This window comes from Nelumbo nucifera, chromosome 4 (genome assembly GCF_055504915.1).
Source record: "Nelumbo nucifera cultivar China Antique chromosome 4, China Antique-T2T, whole genome shotgun sequence".
NCBI lineage: Eukaryota > Viridiplantae > Streptophyta > Magnoliopsida > Proteales > Nelumbonaceae > Nelumbo > Nelumbo nucifera.
In genome coordinates this window covers 1,143,321-1,158,981 of record NC_142652.1, presented here as the reverse complement: position 1 = coordinate 1,158,981, position 15,661 = coordinate 1,143,321, and the positions used below count along the sequence as shown (strand labels likewise).

Sequence of the window (15,661 nt, the reverse complement as noted above, 5' to 3'; positions counted from 1 at the left end):
GGGATCGATGCTCGTCAGCTTGCAAGCACAAGTTACCAGATGGTGGGGATCGATTTCTCTCTTCATCATCAACTTTGTTTTAACTAACTAGTAGTATACATTGAGACAAATATTTTTAGAGAAATAAGTAGTGGGTCTTAGCTAGGGGGTATAATATTCGAATCAAAGCCTAAAAGGATTTTCAGGTTGACTAGATCTCCAACAGACAGCAATTTATGATGTGGAAGATTGAGGCCTGGAGATAGAAAGCAACTTAAAGCTGGGGATATATATATATATATAGGTTGTGTTTGGTTCGCAGGAATAGGGGTCCGGAATCGGATCATTCCGATTCTAAATGTTTGGTTTGGCGGAATCGAAATCTTGTTCCCATTTTAGGCGGAATGGGAAGGGGGAATGGCCATTCCCGACCCCTCCCCAGGGAATGCGATTCCCATTCCGGATATGAATATCTTTTTTTATTCTTTTGACAAAAATGCCGAACAGGGAGAACTCCATCGCCGAACAGAGAACCGAACCAACCTCCGGCGAGGTAAGACCACTGTTAAACCATTATCCTCCTCCTCCTTCTTCTTCTTCTTCGAAATCAACGGCGAGCTGAACCAAACTCCATCGCCATCTTCTTCTTCCTCTCCTCCTCTTCCTCATTCTTCCTTCTTTTTTTTCACTAACTGACTGGTTTTATCTTTTGCTCTACTCTTTTTTGGGATCGATCTACTTCTTCACTGTTACCATTAGCGGTTTTTCACACCAGATCCAGGCAACCGGTGAGTATAGTTGGGATCTGCTCGTATTTTTTTCTACGATTCATTCTTTGGAACCCTTGTTCAATATGCTAAAGCAGATTCTCATTCTTTGGAACCCTTGTTCCCTTCTCATCCCTTTCCCCCTTACTTTTTAATCATCAGTGAATCGCCTTAGCTACTCCATACATTTTATTTATTTCATGAAATGTTAATTTAATCGATCGTCCAGTTTAAGTAATACACTAATACTCATTATCAGTTTGATCCCACCAACGGGGAATATTACCTCTGAGTTCTAAAATTTATCCATAAACAACACTTTTATAACAACTAATTGTGGATCCTCATTGGCCATATAAAAGTGATCAGTACTCTTCTGTTGTTTTATCTTTGATCTTGTTTGTCAATTGTTTTCTGTTGCCCAAGGATAAATTCAAGATCTAAAATCAATGGGTAAATGGTGAAAATAAAAGGAAAATATAAAATAAATCAACTCAGTATTACACCTAGAGATTTATGTGATTTGACTTATAGCATACATCCACCGGTGACAGAGGAGAAGAAATCCATAATAGATAAAAAGTAGTTTTCTGTGTATACAGCTTCCATCAAACCTTGGCTCCTAATACACCCAAACTTCTCCTCACAAAAAAAAAAAAAAAATAAATATAATAAAATAATAATAATACACCCAAACACCCTCTCTCGATCTGTTGTAATAACAACAGATGCCATTATTTCTCTCCTCTGATTTGTTAGTACACTTGTTGGGATTATTTTGGCCAATTCATGGGGTTGAGTAATGATCAAACCAGCTACAATTACTAATTATGTTTTGGTTTCATGGGGATCATTTGTAGTATACAGCTACAACAAAGGGTGCAGACAAGAATTTGGTCCAATTGCAATCCTTTCTAGTATAGGGATCATTTCATTATTTGGATGGGCATACATATTGGCTCTTACTTTCAGCATTCAGGTATTATTTCTGAACTAATATCCAATTGTTATTTTCCATATCTGATACAAGATTGCTATTTTCAATCCAGGATCCAAGCTACTTATATGATGTAAACAACGAAACTGCTGGAGCATTTGTACCAGCCCAAATACTTTATGACGCATTTCATGGGAGGTATCATAATGCCGCAGGAGCAATAGTTTTACTCTTTGTTATCTGGGGACCCTTCTTCTTTGGTGGCCTTTCAGTTACTACTAGTGCAGCCAGAGTGGTAAGTAAATTATCTCTTTACCTTACTCGGTTGTTTATACCTTTGCTTTTGGAACTATTCCTATAAAAAACCATAATAGTCATTAGATCCTGATATGAAAACCAATTTCTCCATAATGCACATCTTATTTTCATTGGCGTTGATGTTGACCTTAAACTTTTGCTGCAAAGTACTTTAGTTTAAGCAGAAAAAAAAGGAAGTAGAAAAATGATGGTCATGGGCTTTTCAATTCAATCAATTGATTGTCTGACATTATTTTCTTTATATGTACTTCTACATCATTTTGAGTATTCTTATTTTAGAGAGATGTAAATTATTTCTCCTATTAGAAGACCATGATGCTTGTGTCATGTCTGAATGACTTTTAATCTAATACTTATTGAACTTGTCATCTCACCAACATTTCACAACTGCATGTTTCAGGTATATGCTCTATCAAGAGATCAGGGAGTTCCATTTTCATCCATCCGGAGAAGAGTGCATCCGAAACACAAGGTTCCAGCGAATGCAGTGTGGCTGTGTGCAACCATCTGCATTCTTCTTGGACTACCTATATTGAAAGTTAATGTGGTCACTACAAAAACTTCCATATGCACAATAGGATGGGTTGGTGGATATGCTGTTCCAATTTTTGCAAGGATGGTCATGACTGAGAAGAACTTCAAGGCAGGGCCATTTTATATGGGCAAAGCAAGAAGGCCAATTTGCTTGATAGCCTTCTTGTGGATCTGTTATACCTGTTCAGTCTTCTTATTGCCAACTTTCTATCCCATCACCTCGAACACATTCAACTATGCACCTGTGGCATTGGGTGTAAGTTTGGGTTTAATAATGCTTTGGTGGTTTCTGGATGCAAGGAAAAGGTTCAAGGGTCCTGTTAGAAACGTTGATATTCATAATGGGAAGTGATGATGCGCAATCTGGCTGGTCTTAGCTGTCAGCGATCTTGCCTCTGAACCGAGTGACAAGGAACCTGAAACGGAGGAGATGAGGAAGTTCCGGGGAGGACCCGGTGTAAAGGCTCCGAAGCTTAAGTTAGAATCCTTCAAAGGCAAGATAAACCAGATAGCACAAAGTTTTGCATACCTCCTCTTTGGGGGTGGAGCGCCTTTTACAACCACCTCGCGTACTCACTCCTAGACTCCTGTCAGGTCGGGAATGAGTATTTTCGTGCTTCTGCCAGTCCGGGCGTCATCGCCTCTGCTGGGGCAGAACCGTCACCGCTCCTTTTGTCGGAGCCGTCTCTGTAACTGGAGGCAGTGGTGACAGGTGACGGTGGCAGGTGGCCGTTGGAAATGCGGCCGTCAAGCGTCAGATCCCAAGTCAGTCAAGTGCGCCGCCCCTGGATACGGACTCCTTCGGTGTCAGGTACGGCGTGGTTCGTCCAGTTCAATGCTCCGGAAGCGAAGTGCCTGGAGTGGTGCGTAAGGCAAAGTCTCGAGTTCGGATAAGGGGAGGCCCCGAACTGTCATAAGACGGGCCAGTTCGGGTCTTTGCTTTGTGTGACTCAGGGTCAAAAGGGAGAGTTCGGGCTCCTCGCAGGGAGTCCGAACACTAAGTAGGGAGTTTGGGCACTAAGTAGGGAGCTCGGGCACTAAGTAGGGAGCTCGGGCTTCTTGCTAGGGAGTTCGAGCACTAAGTAGGGAGTTCGGGCCTGCTGGTCCCTTCCCTTTGGTGTTTGTACCCTCGGTATGCTGTCTTGAGTGCCGAGCTACTTGCCTTTTTTGCCACGTGCCGTGATTTGCAAGGTCGGGCCAAATCTTCCTTCATCAATTGCCCCCCACTCCTCGTGCTAAGGTCTTGCCCTTGCGCGGGGAGTTCGCAAGGTGTCAGGTAGATTTGTCCTGCACTTTGAATCTTGGTTCTGCTAGCGCGAGGTGTGCTGTCAGGGTTTCTTGGGTTTCTTCGAGTGTCCATTTATGCGGGAAGCGTGTTGGCCTGTCTAAATGTTGCTAGATGTGGCGGTGCACGCGCTTTGCTTGAAATTTCAAAAAAAGGGGCGCGCCACTTGGGGGCGCGAAAGCGGGCATTTTTTTTTCAAATTTGAAAAAGACGTGCCGCTGCCGTTTTTTCTGAGACGTGCACTGACGTTCCGTCAGTTTCGAAAAGATGCGCGCCGTCGCTGTCAGTTTCAGAAAGACGTGCGCCAATCACATCTCGGTTTTGGGCGACGTGCGGTCAGGGCGGTCGTAGGCCATCGGATTGGCTTTGATCTGAGTCGTTGCCTTTTGGTCACTGTGAGCATAAATAGCGGGGACCCCGGTTTGTTGTCGCTTTTGTATCTCTCGAGCTCGCGTCTGAGTTTCAGCTCGCATCCAGTTCGTGTTCAAGTTTTTTCAGTTCGCGCTCAAGGTCTTCCGTTCGTCCAAGCTTCTGTGGTCTACAGCTTTCGTCCGGGTGAGTACTTTCCTGGGTCTCGTCACTCCCAATGTCTAGCTCGGATGGCTCAGATAGTCATTTCAGCGGGTCTGATGCAGATTCTACGAGCCAAGTTGCATCCCCCGATAGCCTTAGCGAGCCGGAGGTAGAGCTCGAGGAAGAGTTCGAGCCTGTAGGCCGTGGCGCTTCGGGTAGTTTGGCGTCCACCTCTCGCCGGGGTCAAATGTTAGACAAGTTCGGCCCTTCGACCATGACGCCCGAGGGGCTCCAATACCTCATTACTTACTATAACTTGCCCGAGGAGTATGCTTATTTCATACCTTCTGGTAGCTTTCCTTGGGAACATGGTCCTGATGAGATCATAATATTCCGGGAGTAGCTCGCCGCGAGGCTGCGATTGCCTTTCCACCCCCTCTTCGTCGAAGTCTTGAACCACTTCGGCGTGACAGTCGGCCAGCTTCACCCGAACTCCATTCGGAACTTGGTGGGTACAATCTCCCTTTTCTGTGACGAGAGCTTTCCGTTGGACTTGGAAATTTTTTCTTCAATCTTGATGCTCAAGAAGCAAGCGGGTCCTCTCCCCGGGCGCAGGCGGGCTTACTACCTGTCTCCTCGCCCGGGTTTTGAGCTTTTACACGAGCTCCCCAACAAGGTCCCAGCATGGAAGCAGGACTATTTCGGGGTGCGAAGTGTGTTGGGGTGGCCTTTTCAGACCGAGTGGGGGATGGCCGCTCCCGACTCCGGGGTTACGCTTGACAAGGAGACGGCGAAGGGCCTCCGACAATGGGCGCGGCTTGGGCTGAAGTGTGAACAGTATCTGACGGAGGCCAAGCTCATTGCGGCCGGCCTGAGCTCGGGTAGGTCCTTCACTTAGAGACTCTTATCTTGCCTTTTACTGATGGCGAACTTCTTTTCGCAGGTGTGATGGATTCACGAGGGACTCGAGGTGGGCACTTGTTTCATGGTATGAAAAGGAGAAAGCGGGTTGCCAAGCGAACTCGCGCCGAGGTGCCTCAGGATGCGGAGCCCGAGGTGCCGGGCTACCAGCCAGAAGATCCACCCAGGGGGCCCGAGATGGTCCCTCCGATGCAGGAGCCGGCGGGGGGCCCTTATGCTGAGACTACGTACACAGGGGCTCCTACATACTCCGGTGCTCCTGCTTACTCCGGGTCTGCTCATACGTGAGCTGGTCCCTCGGGCTCGGGGGCCCTGGGGGATTTCAGGAGCGTCTTGACGCCGACCCATGCTCTTCAAAAGAGTAAAGAGGCCATCTTCCCCGAGGAGGTCACGGCATGGACTGATCTCCCTCTGCATCAAGTGGCTTGCCGTGCCGTTACCCATGCCATGGTGGTAAGTGTTCTCCTTTTTTAGCTCTTTGGCTTTTGTTTTGTTGGTTCTTTTGATCATTCGATCTCTTTTGGCAGGTGAATTCTTCCATTCACGCCTTGGCGGCTCAGGTGGAGAGGAGCTCGAGGCAGGCGTGAGCTGCCGAAGAGGCTCGTCGTGCGGCCGAGGAAGTCGTTCGTGCTGCTAAAGAGACTGCTCGTGCTGCTGAAGAGACTGCTCATTTTTCTCGGATTAGGTAGGCGAGGTCTCAGAGAGATGCCGAGGCCATGGGAGTAGTGGTGAAGCACATGGCGGACTTGAGGCTGGATCTGCAGCATCAGGTCGAGTATCTTCAGGAGGACATCAGGGAGAGGACGCAAATCTTCTCCCAAGGTATCGAAGATGCCAAGAAGAAGGCCGTCGAAGAGTACATCGCTTCGCCGGGTTTTGACGATCTGATGGTGGATTCAAATAGGAGGGGTTTTAAGCTAAGCCGGTGGATGATCCGGAATACGTACCCCGAGCTCGATGTTAGCGCCATATCCACTTCGCGCATAACTCAGGAGATGGCTAATGCTGCTGACGCCGAGCCAGACTCCGAGGGCGAGGCGAGGCTTTCGAGTTTTGTCGAAGTGCCTTCTGACGATGATGAAATAGCTCCTGGCTTGTAAACATTTTTTTTTGTACTGCTCTACCTTTTGGAATGGAAGGATTTGTTTGTGTTGAGCATATTTGCCGAACTGAGCATCCTCTCCCGAACTGAGCATATTTGTCGAACTTCATGTATTTGCCGAACTGACTATTCGTTCGGTCTGTTTTCTGCCTGTTAACCGCACTCGCGCGGACTGTTTTCTTTACTTGCTTGTGCCGAGATTCCTTCGTTAGCTCGGCATCCTAGCCCGTAGGCTTTGGTGGTGATTTTACCCATTTCGCTTGGCGGTCTATAGGTAGTATCGCCTTAGGTTGACGATGTTCCATGCTCGGGGTACTTGTTTTCCCTCTAGGGTTTCGAGCTCGTATGCCCCCTCGAGTGCTTTCTTTACTCTGTAGGATCCTTCCCAATTTGGTCCAAGTTTCCCTACGCCGGGTTCGGGCACCATGACCTTACGGAGGACCAGGTCACCGACGCGGAAGTTCCTCTTCTTTACTCGCGCGTTATAATACCGAGCTACCTTTTGTTGGTAGGCCGCAGTTCGGATGTGCGCGAGGTCTCTCACCTCGTCTAGTAGGTCGAGGTTGGTACGTAACTCGCCTTCGTTTGTCTGTTCGTCGTATGTTTCTAGTCGCAGCGTAGGTACTTCAATTTCCGTCGAGATTACCGCCTCGGTGTCGTAGGTGAGGTTAAAGGGGGTCTCTCCTATGGCGGTTTTTTCCGTGGTTCGGTGAGCCCATAGAACACTTGGTAGCTCGTCTACCCACAACCCTTTAGCTCGGTCTAGTCGTGCTTTCAGTCCGCGGAGGATGGCTCTGTTCATTACTTCTGTTTTGCCATTTGTCTGCGGGTGTACGACCGACGTGAAGTTCTGACTAATTCCCATACTTTGGAACCATTCTTGGAACTTGATATCCTCGAACTGTTTGCCGTTGTCGGAGATCAGTACCCGAGGTAGCCCGAAGCGACATACTATGTTCTTTCAAAAGAAGTTCTGTACGTTTCGGGCTGTAACTATTGCCAGAGGTTCAGCTTCTATCCACTTTGTGAAGTAATCTACTGCCACCACTAGGAATTTTCTCCCGCTTGTCGCTGGTGGGAATGGCCCCAGAAGGTCGGTGCCCATTGGGCGAAGGGCCATGGATTGGTGAGGTATTTGAGGCCGGCAGCAGGCTGATGGTGGATATTGGCATGCTTCTGACACTTGTCGCATTTTCTGACGAGCTCGATGACCTCTGTCTTCATCGTTGCCAGTAGTATCCTTATCGAAGTGCTTTTTTGGCGAGGACTCTGCCCCCCAGGTGTCCGCCGCACAAGCCTTCGTGAGTGTCGCGAAGTACCAGCTCGGCTTTGGCTGGGCGCAAGCATCGCAGGCAGGGGAGCGTGTAGGATCGTCGGTACAACCGTTCGTCTATCATGACGTATTTGGCTGCCTGGCGCTGCACCCTCTTAGCTGCGTTGCGGTCCGCAGGGAGGGTTCCGTCTAACAGGAAGCTCGCGAATGGGTCGATCCAACTTGGCTCTGCTTCAGTGACGAGAGCGACCTCTTCTGCCCCACCGAGAATGCTGGGCCGAGGTAAGTCCTCTACGTACACGGTCCTCATGGCGTTGTGGCTCGTGCTGGCTAGTCGGGACAGGGCGTCGACCTCAGTGTTCTCTGACCTCGGGATTTGCTTGATGAAGTGTGACTGGAAGTTGAGCAGAGCCTCCTTTACCTTTGCCAAGTATGCAATCATTGTGAGCTCGCGCGCTTCGTATTCGCCTGTAACTTGGTTGACCACGAGCTGGGAATCACTGTAGATAACTACGTGCTTTGCTCCAACCTTGTGCGCTAGGTTCAGCCCGGCTATCAGTGCCTCATACTTCACCTCGTTGTTGGATGCCGCGAACTCAAAGCGTAGTGCGTATTCCAACTTTGTTCCGCTCGGGCCGCGTAGCACTATTCCAGCCCCGCCGCCTTACTGGTTCGAGTAGCCATCTACGTGAAGGATCCAGGGTTCCTCATCCCAGTTTGCGCTTGGTCTAACCAGGAGGGATGCTACACTGGCTGCTACTTCACGGGGTTCGGACTCGATTGGCTTGGAAGCTCCGAGCTCGCCCGAACTGGGGATCTCAGGCTCGACTGGCTCAGGGGCTTCGAGGCTAAACGTGCATTCTGCGATAAAATCTGCCAAGGCTTGGGCCTTAATGGCAGTTCTTGGCTTGTACTGGAGATCGTACTCGCTGAGTTCGATGGCCCATTTCGTCAGTCGACCGAAAACCTCGGATTTGAGTAAAACTTGTCTCAGAGGTTTGTTGGTCAGGACAATGATGGTGTGAGCCTGGAAGTACGGGCGGAGTTTCCGAACTACTATCACCAGTGCATAGGCTAGCTTTTCTATCTACGGGTACCTTGTCTCTGCTCCCTGCAAAATTTTACTAACATAATATTTGGGTCACTGGACCTGGTTTGTTTCCTTTATTAGTACCGAACTGACCACCTTGTCGCTTTGCCGAGAGGTACAGTTCTAAGACCTCGCCCTCCTCGGGCTGAGCTAAGGTTGGCACATTGGCGAGGTAACCTTTTAGCTCGTCAAACGCGAGCTGGCAGTCTTGGGTCCACTAGAACCCTTTGCCTTTGATCGCTTTAAAGAAAGGTAGGCAGCGGTCTGCTGACTTGGACATGAAGCAGCTTAGGGCGGCTATGCGGCCGTTTAGCCTCTGAACTTCTTTTACTTTCTGAGGTGGTCTCATATCTAGGATGGCTTTTATTTTGTCCGGGTTGGCCTCAATACCGCGCTGATTAACAATGTAGCCTAGGAATTTGCCCGAGGTGACGCCAAAGACACATTTGTTGGGGTTCAATTTCATGCGAAACTGACGCAGGATTTGGAAGACAGAATCTAAGTCTTGTATTAATTCTTGTGAAAACTGTGTCTTGACGACCATGTCATCTACATAACACTCTATCTTCGTGCCAATCAGGGGCCGAAACAGCCTATTTACAAGTCTTTGTAAGGTCGCCCCGGCATTTTTTAATCCGAAGGGCATGACCTTGTAACAGTACAGACCGAACTCGGTTATGAAGCTGGTTTTTTCCTCATCGGACTGGTCCATCCGGATTTGGTTGTAGCCTGAGTAGGCGTGTCCAGGAAGCTTAGCAACTCATGTCCCGAGGTCGCGTCCAGTAGGCGGTCAATTCTGGGGAGGGGGAAGCAATCTTTCGGGCAACCTCGGTTCAGGTCGGTGTAGTCGACGCACATGCGCCACTTGCCGTTCGCCTTTTTTACCAGCACAGGGTTGGCCACCCAGCTCGGGTAATGGACTTCCCTTTTGAAGTCTGCTGCGAGGAGCTTCTCGACCTCCTCGTCGACCGCCCTCCAGCGTTTTGGAGCTAAGTTGCGTTTCTTCTGTCTAACGGGTCTGACAGTTCGGTCCGTAGGGGTTCTTTGACGGAAGCACCGATCTGGAGTGTGCGAGCTGGGTCCGTAGGCGAAGTCGGGATTGCGACTGTTTCTTTTGTGGGCGAAGCTCGTTCCTTGCCTTGCTCCGCAGGCCGCTCCAGATCTTGGTTGCCGGCTGCCTTGGTTTTTCCCTTCAGGGCAGCAACATAACACTTGCGGGACTCGAGCTGGTCGCCCCGCACTACCCCCACACTGAAGTCCGTAGGGAATTTCATGGCCAAATAGTAGGTGGAGACCACCACCCATAGGATATGCGTTATCGGCCGCCCTATTATGGCATTGTATGGGGAGGGGGTCGCGACCACCAGGAAGTCATGGTTGAGTCTGACCGCACAAGGCCATGTGCCGACTTCCACAGGTACTGTTATTTTTCTGAGGGGCCTGACTTCCTCTCCGCTGAAACCCACCAGGGGAGTATTCGCGGGCTTCAGTTCGCTCCTCCGTAGCTATAGTTGATCAAACGCTGATTTAAAGAGGATGTCTGCCGAGCTGCCCGAATCTACGAGTACGCGTTTAACCTCGAAGTCGTTGATCCTTAGTTTAATGACAAGCGCGTCATCGTGGGGGTAGCGGACTCCTCGCGCGTCATCCTCCGTGAAGAAGATTGGTTCTTCGGTCTTTGGTCTCTTTGGAGGGTTCCGCTCCTCGAGGGCCGCTTCGCGAACTAAAGTCCGGGCTGCTGCCGAAGTACACCCTGCTACCACCGAACCTCCCACAATTACATGGATGGTTCCCCGAACTGGCCTCTCCACCGGAGGCTGTCGTTGCAATGGTTCGGCAGGCCTGCTGCTAGATTCGGAGGCATCCTTTTCGTGCTCCCCTGACCGATCTGCCTTATTGTTATTATTGTTGTGCTGTACAAAGTTTCTCAAGTATCCACGACGGATGAGCCCCTCTATCTCGTCCCGAAGATTATTACACTGCTCGGTACTGTGACCATGGTCTCTATGGAAACTACAATACAATTCTTATTTCTTTCATTCGGATTTCCCTTTAGGCGAGGTGGCCACTTCACGTATAGGGCGTCCTTGATCGTCATTAAGATCTCGGTCCGCCTTGTGTTCAGTGGCGTGTAATTCGTCCGAACTGCTAAGGGAGCTCGGAACGACTGGTTTGGTTTCGGCTCTCGGGCCGGGTTTTTCCGGTCGACTGGGTTAGAGGGCTCATCTTCCCTCTTTCTTTTCTCGTTTCCGCCCTCGGTTCGTTGGTTGATTTCTTCCTCTGTCCTCATGAACTTGTCCGCGAGCTTGAGGAATTCGGCCACGGTTGCGGGTTGGTTAGCTACCATGTGCCATTTGAATTCTTTGTGTGTTACCCCTCTTTTTGCCGCCGCGAGCTGCACCACGGGGTCTAACCGTGGTATTTGCAAGCATGCTTCATTGAATCGCTTGATGTAGCCCCGTTTGGATTCTCCTTCCCTTTGGACTACTCCGAAGATGCTTTCCTCTGCTCTGGGGCACTGTTTGCTGGTGACAAAGTGTGCGGTGAAGACCTGCACGAACTGAGCCCAGCACTTTATCGACCCGGGGGCCAGGTTCCTGTACCAAGTGCGGGCTACCCCCGGAGGGTGGTGGTGAAGGCCACGCACATGCATGATTCGCTAGCCCTGGCGAGGTGCATTTGGGACTGGAAAGCGTCAACGTGGTCGTTGGGGTCGAAGGACCCGTCATACTTGTCCAGAGGTGGGAGCTTGAAATCTCTGAGCAAGGGGACCGCCAGGAGTTCTGAGGCGAGGGGGGAGGGAACTGAGAGAATCAGGGTGACTCCTACCTCGTCCGAGCTCGTCTCTTCTTTGCCTCTGAGCTCTGACAGGACACGGGTGGCGGTTCGGCGACTTCGCTGGCGCCTTCGCTGTTGAGTGGGGCTTGTACTTGCACTGCTGGCCTCCGTGTTGCTGATCTCGCGGGCGAGGTGCCCGACCTGCCTGCGAGCTGCGAGGCGGGGATGACTTTTTTCTCTCTTCGGCCTGGGGATGAGGCCTGGCTATTAGGGGGGTTCTGGGGCCTGGAGGCCTTGCCTTGGTGGGGGCGTCCATCCTGCGGGGAGGCCTTGGCTGGCCTCGGAGCAGGGTGGCGAGGTGGAATTAGTGGTTGGTTCAGTGGCAGTTGGGGGAACTACTGTTGATAGTGATACTGGGAGATGTTGTGCAGCACCTGGTGCTGGTGAAGCTGGTGTTGCTGAAACTGTTGCATTTGGGCTTGCATTGCCCGCATGCACTGCATCAGGTCGTCCAATCGGTTTTGGCTGGCTGCCAGGGGGACGACAGTCGGTTCTGTAATGGTTGTCTCAATAGGGGGAGGAAAGGGGATGCTTGTGGCAGGAAGGTTTACGGGCGCCACTGCTTGTGGCGCATTCAGACTGGAGATTCCATCCACCGAAAGGGGGATGGTGAACTGTCCGACGCACACCACGGGAACTTGAAGCTGTTCCCCGGTGGTGTTTGTCTCTGTGTCGCGTCCGGCGTTGCTGGAAGAGGCCATGAGTGTTGGGTTTTTTGAAGAAGAAAAGGGGGTATGAGAGTTTGGAGGGAGGCTTTTTGAAGCGTTCCCACTGACGGCGCCAATTGATGATGCACAATCCGGCCGGTCTTAGCTGTCAGCGATCTTGCCTCTGAACCGAGTGACAGGGAACCTGAAACAGAGGAGATGAGGAAGCTCCGGGGAGGACCCGGTGTAAAGGCTCCGAAGCTTAAGTTAGAATCCTTCAAAGGCAAGATAAACCAGATAGCGCAAAGTTTTGCATACCTCCTCTTTGGGGGTGGAGCGCCTTTTATAACCACCTCGCGCACTCACTCCTAGACTCCTGTCAGGTCGGGAATGAGTATTTTCGTGCTTCTGCCAGTTCGGGCGTCATCGCCTCTACTGGGGCAGAACCGTCACTGCTCCTTTTGTCGGAGCTGTCTCTGTAACCGGAGGCAGTGGTGACAGGTGACGGTGGCAGGTGGCCGTTGGAAATGCGGCCGTCAAGCGTCAGATCCCAAGTCAGTCAGGTGCGCCGCCCCTGGATACGGACTCCTTCGATGTCAGGTACGGCGTGGTTCGTCCAGTTCAATGCTTCGGAAGCGAAGTGCCTGGAGTGGTGCGTAAGGCAAAGTCTCGAGTTCGGATAAGGGGAGGCCCTGAACTGTCATAAGACGGGCCAGTTCGGGTCTCTGCTTTGTGTGACTCAGGGTCAAAAGGGAGAGTTCGGGCTCCTCGCAGGGAGTCTGAGCACTAAGTAGGGATCTCGGGCACCTCGCGGAGAGTTCGACCACTAAGTAGGGAGTTCAGGCACTAAGTAGGGAGCTCGGGCTTCTTGCTAGGGAGTTCGAGCACTAAGTAGGGAGTTCGGGCCTGTTGGTCCCTTCCCTTTGGTGTTTGTACCCTCGGTATGCTGTCTTGAGTGCCGAGCTACTTGCCTTTTTTGCCACGTGCCGTGATTTGCGAGGTCGGGCCAAATCTTCCTTCATCAGGAAGGTTTAATTTCTTCATAAAGTTGCTTCTGTTTGTTAACGTTCCCTTCAAATGAATGTTTTCTTGATTAAGTTAATGAATTGATTACTGATTACTGATAAAAAGGTTCCCACCAAATGGAAAAAGTCATAGGGTCCAATTTTCTGTTATTGTAGTTGACAGGTCTTTCTTGTGATTCTTCCAAGGCATTAATAGGGGCAGAATTGGAAACTTTGGCTGATTCTGATTCCAGCTTCTAGTTGAACCAAACAGCAGCCTGACTGAACCAAACAGATGGCAGGAATGGACCATTCCGATTTCAATTCCAAAAGATTCCGATTCCGATTTCAGCTGCGAACCAAACGGACCGATAGTGAAATGTCCATGAAGATCAGACAATTAATTTATCTAGTATATCTGGCTGAGAAGTGAGAAGGGAGAGATATAAGCAATCTCAGCCTCAGGTGGAATTAATGAAATGTTTTATTAGTATTTCAAGTAACATCTTATAAAGTTGTTTTCCACCTTAGATAAAGTTTATCACATTAGCATTTCAAGAAATGGAAGAAATATGAATTTGACATTTTTCTAAATGTTCCATGCATATAAATCAAAGCGTTTCAGTTTTTTAGTATTTATTTGATAAACGTCAAAATCAAATAGTAGTTTCATATACAATAAACAGCAATGCCTATAGAGGGTGTTTGGAATTGTGGGCGTTTATTCAATAAATGCCGCCGCATAGGCACCACTTCAGCAGGAGACCGAATGAGCCCCCCACAACATCCCCCACTGTGTATTGGGAACATCTCCCGATGATGACATTATCATTTATGGTATTATCATCTAGAGATGTTTTCAATACACGGCAAGGATGTGCTGTGGGACATTGCGGGGGGCAGTCTTGTGGGTAGAGGTGTCAATTGGACAAATTTGGTCCAATTCAATCCATTGCAATGTGACTCCACTTATAAATGGACAGGACCCAATCCAGTCCAAATCCAATATAGACCAAATCCAATCCAATATAAACCAAATCCAATCCAATCCATTAAAATGTAAAATGGAAAAGCACTTTTGTAAAAGTACTTTGATAAAATTATTTTCATATTATAAAAGCAATTTTAAAAAGTACTTCCATAGACTTATACTTTTATAAAAGTACTTTCGTATAAGTGTTTTTATAAGAGTACTTTCGAAAAAGTGCTTTTGTAAAAGTACTTTTATAAAAGTGCTTTCATAAAAGTACTTCCAAAAAAGTTTTTTGTAAAAGTGATTTCATGTAAAAGTGCTTTCATAAAAGTACTTTTGTAAAAGTGCTTTTATTAAAGTGATTTTGTAAATATGCTTTTATAAAACTTCTGTAAAAGTGCTTTCGTAAAAGTACATTTGTAAAAATGCTTATGTAAAAGCATTTTTACAAAAGTTCTTTCATAAAAATACTTTTCATAAAAGTATTTTTATAAAAGTGCTTTTATAAAAATATTTTCGTAAAAGTACTTTCATAAAAGTGATTGTATGTTGTTTTTAGTTTTGATTGATTTCAAATTGGACAAGGGTTTTGCATCATGATCGGATTATTAGAAATTTGGTTTAGGTTTAATTCAAACCAATAAGAATATGGACCAATTTATTTTGGATTGGCCCAATCCAACCAATCCAATAATTATAATGGACCGTCCAAATCCGATTTGATAAAGTTTGGATCGGATTGGATCCAAACCAATACCAGTTGATTGACACCCCTACTTGTGGGGGGCTGATTTGAACTCCTTCAGCAGATTCCCTCTCATGCTCTTCAGTACACATCAAGAATAGCAAAAGGTGACTTCGGTTTCTATGCACACCTACCATTTGGGGAAGTTATTTTTTAAAGCTTCCCCCAACAGTTAGGCATTTTTTCACTGTTATATATGTTGATGTGGCACTTAATTGTTATAAATGATTGTAATTATTACCTTTCTCGGTTTTGCAAGCAAATAAAATAGAAACGTTGAATGAAAAAACTTAAATGGAACCAAATACCTACTATGTGGTGCTAATGTGACGGTGATTTTACAATAAAGTCCCTTTTCTTCCCTAATTTTTTTTTTTAGGGATGAGTGGACTATAATCCACCTCAGAAATCTGAATTGTAGCCCCCTCCTAGTCTACTAATAGCCCCCCTTATAAACCGCATCCTACTCATGAAATTGGCATCAATCCACGGGCACCATTCAGTCCACCCCTAGAAATCCTAGCTCCACCATAAGGGTGGACTGAACTATATAAACCCTTTTTTTCAAAATTAAATAGAGTAGACAGATTTGGCCCGCCAAAAGGGCAGAAGAGCTTTTACCAATCATGTTCCCTCCTCTGAACCTACTCAATTGATTCAATATACATGCATCGACATCGCACCGATACCGATCAGTACTAAAAAAATCGTTGCCTCAACGATACATCCGTCTAT

The 15,661-nt window shown here is 48.2% G+C and overlaps 1 protein-coding gene across 4 annotated transcripts; it reads left to right on the top strand.

The window, feature by feature from the left end:
• Nucleotides 1-220: 220 nt before the first annotated feature.
• On the top strand, nt 221-14,009 carry LOC104591929 (amino-acid permease BAT1 homolog). 4 transcript variants are annotated; one of them, XR_016085145.1, is made up of 6 exons: nt 228-532; nt 755-767; nt 1,607-1,725; nt 1,796-1,978; nt 2,402-5,707; nt 5,782-14,008. XR_016085145.1 is itself a non-coding variant. In XM_088902418.1 (5 exons), the coding sequence occupies exons 1-5, from the start codon at nt 476-478 to the stop codon at nt 2,885-2,887; spliced, it is 858 nt and encodes a 285-aa protein (XP_088758544.1). In that variant the 5' UTR covers nt 228-475; the 3' UTR covers nt 2,888-14,008. The 4 variants fall into 4 exon arrangements, 1 of the variants encoding a protein (XP_088758544.1); XR_016085147.1 differs by lacking the exon at nt 1,607-1,725 and having other exon boundaries at nt 221-532; nt 739-767; nt 5,782-14,009; XM_088902418.1 differs by having other exon boundaries at nt 2,402-14,008.
• Nucleotides 14,010-15,661: the final 1,652 nt, after the last annotated feature.

Excerpts from the sequence above, each read along its gene's own strand:
- LOC104591929 (XM_088902418.1), top strand. The coding sequence starts at position 476 with ATGCCGAACAGGGAGAACTCCATCGCCGAACAGAGAACCGAACCAACC. Across the intron at positions 1,726-1,795 it reads CTCTTACTTTCAGCATTCAG|GATCCAAGCTACTTATATGA; the intron begins GTATTATTTCTG and ends TTTTCAATCCAG. Across the intron at positions 1,979-2,401 it reads CTACTAGTGCAGCCAGAGTG|GTATATGCTCTATCAAGAGA; the intron begins GTAAGTAAATTA and ends TGCATGTTTCAG.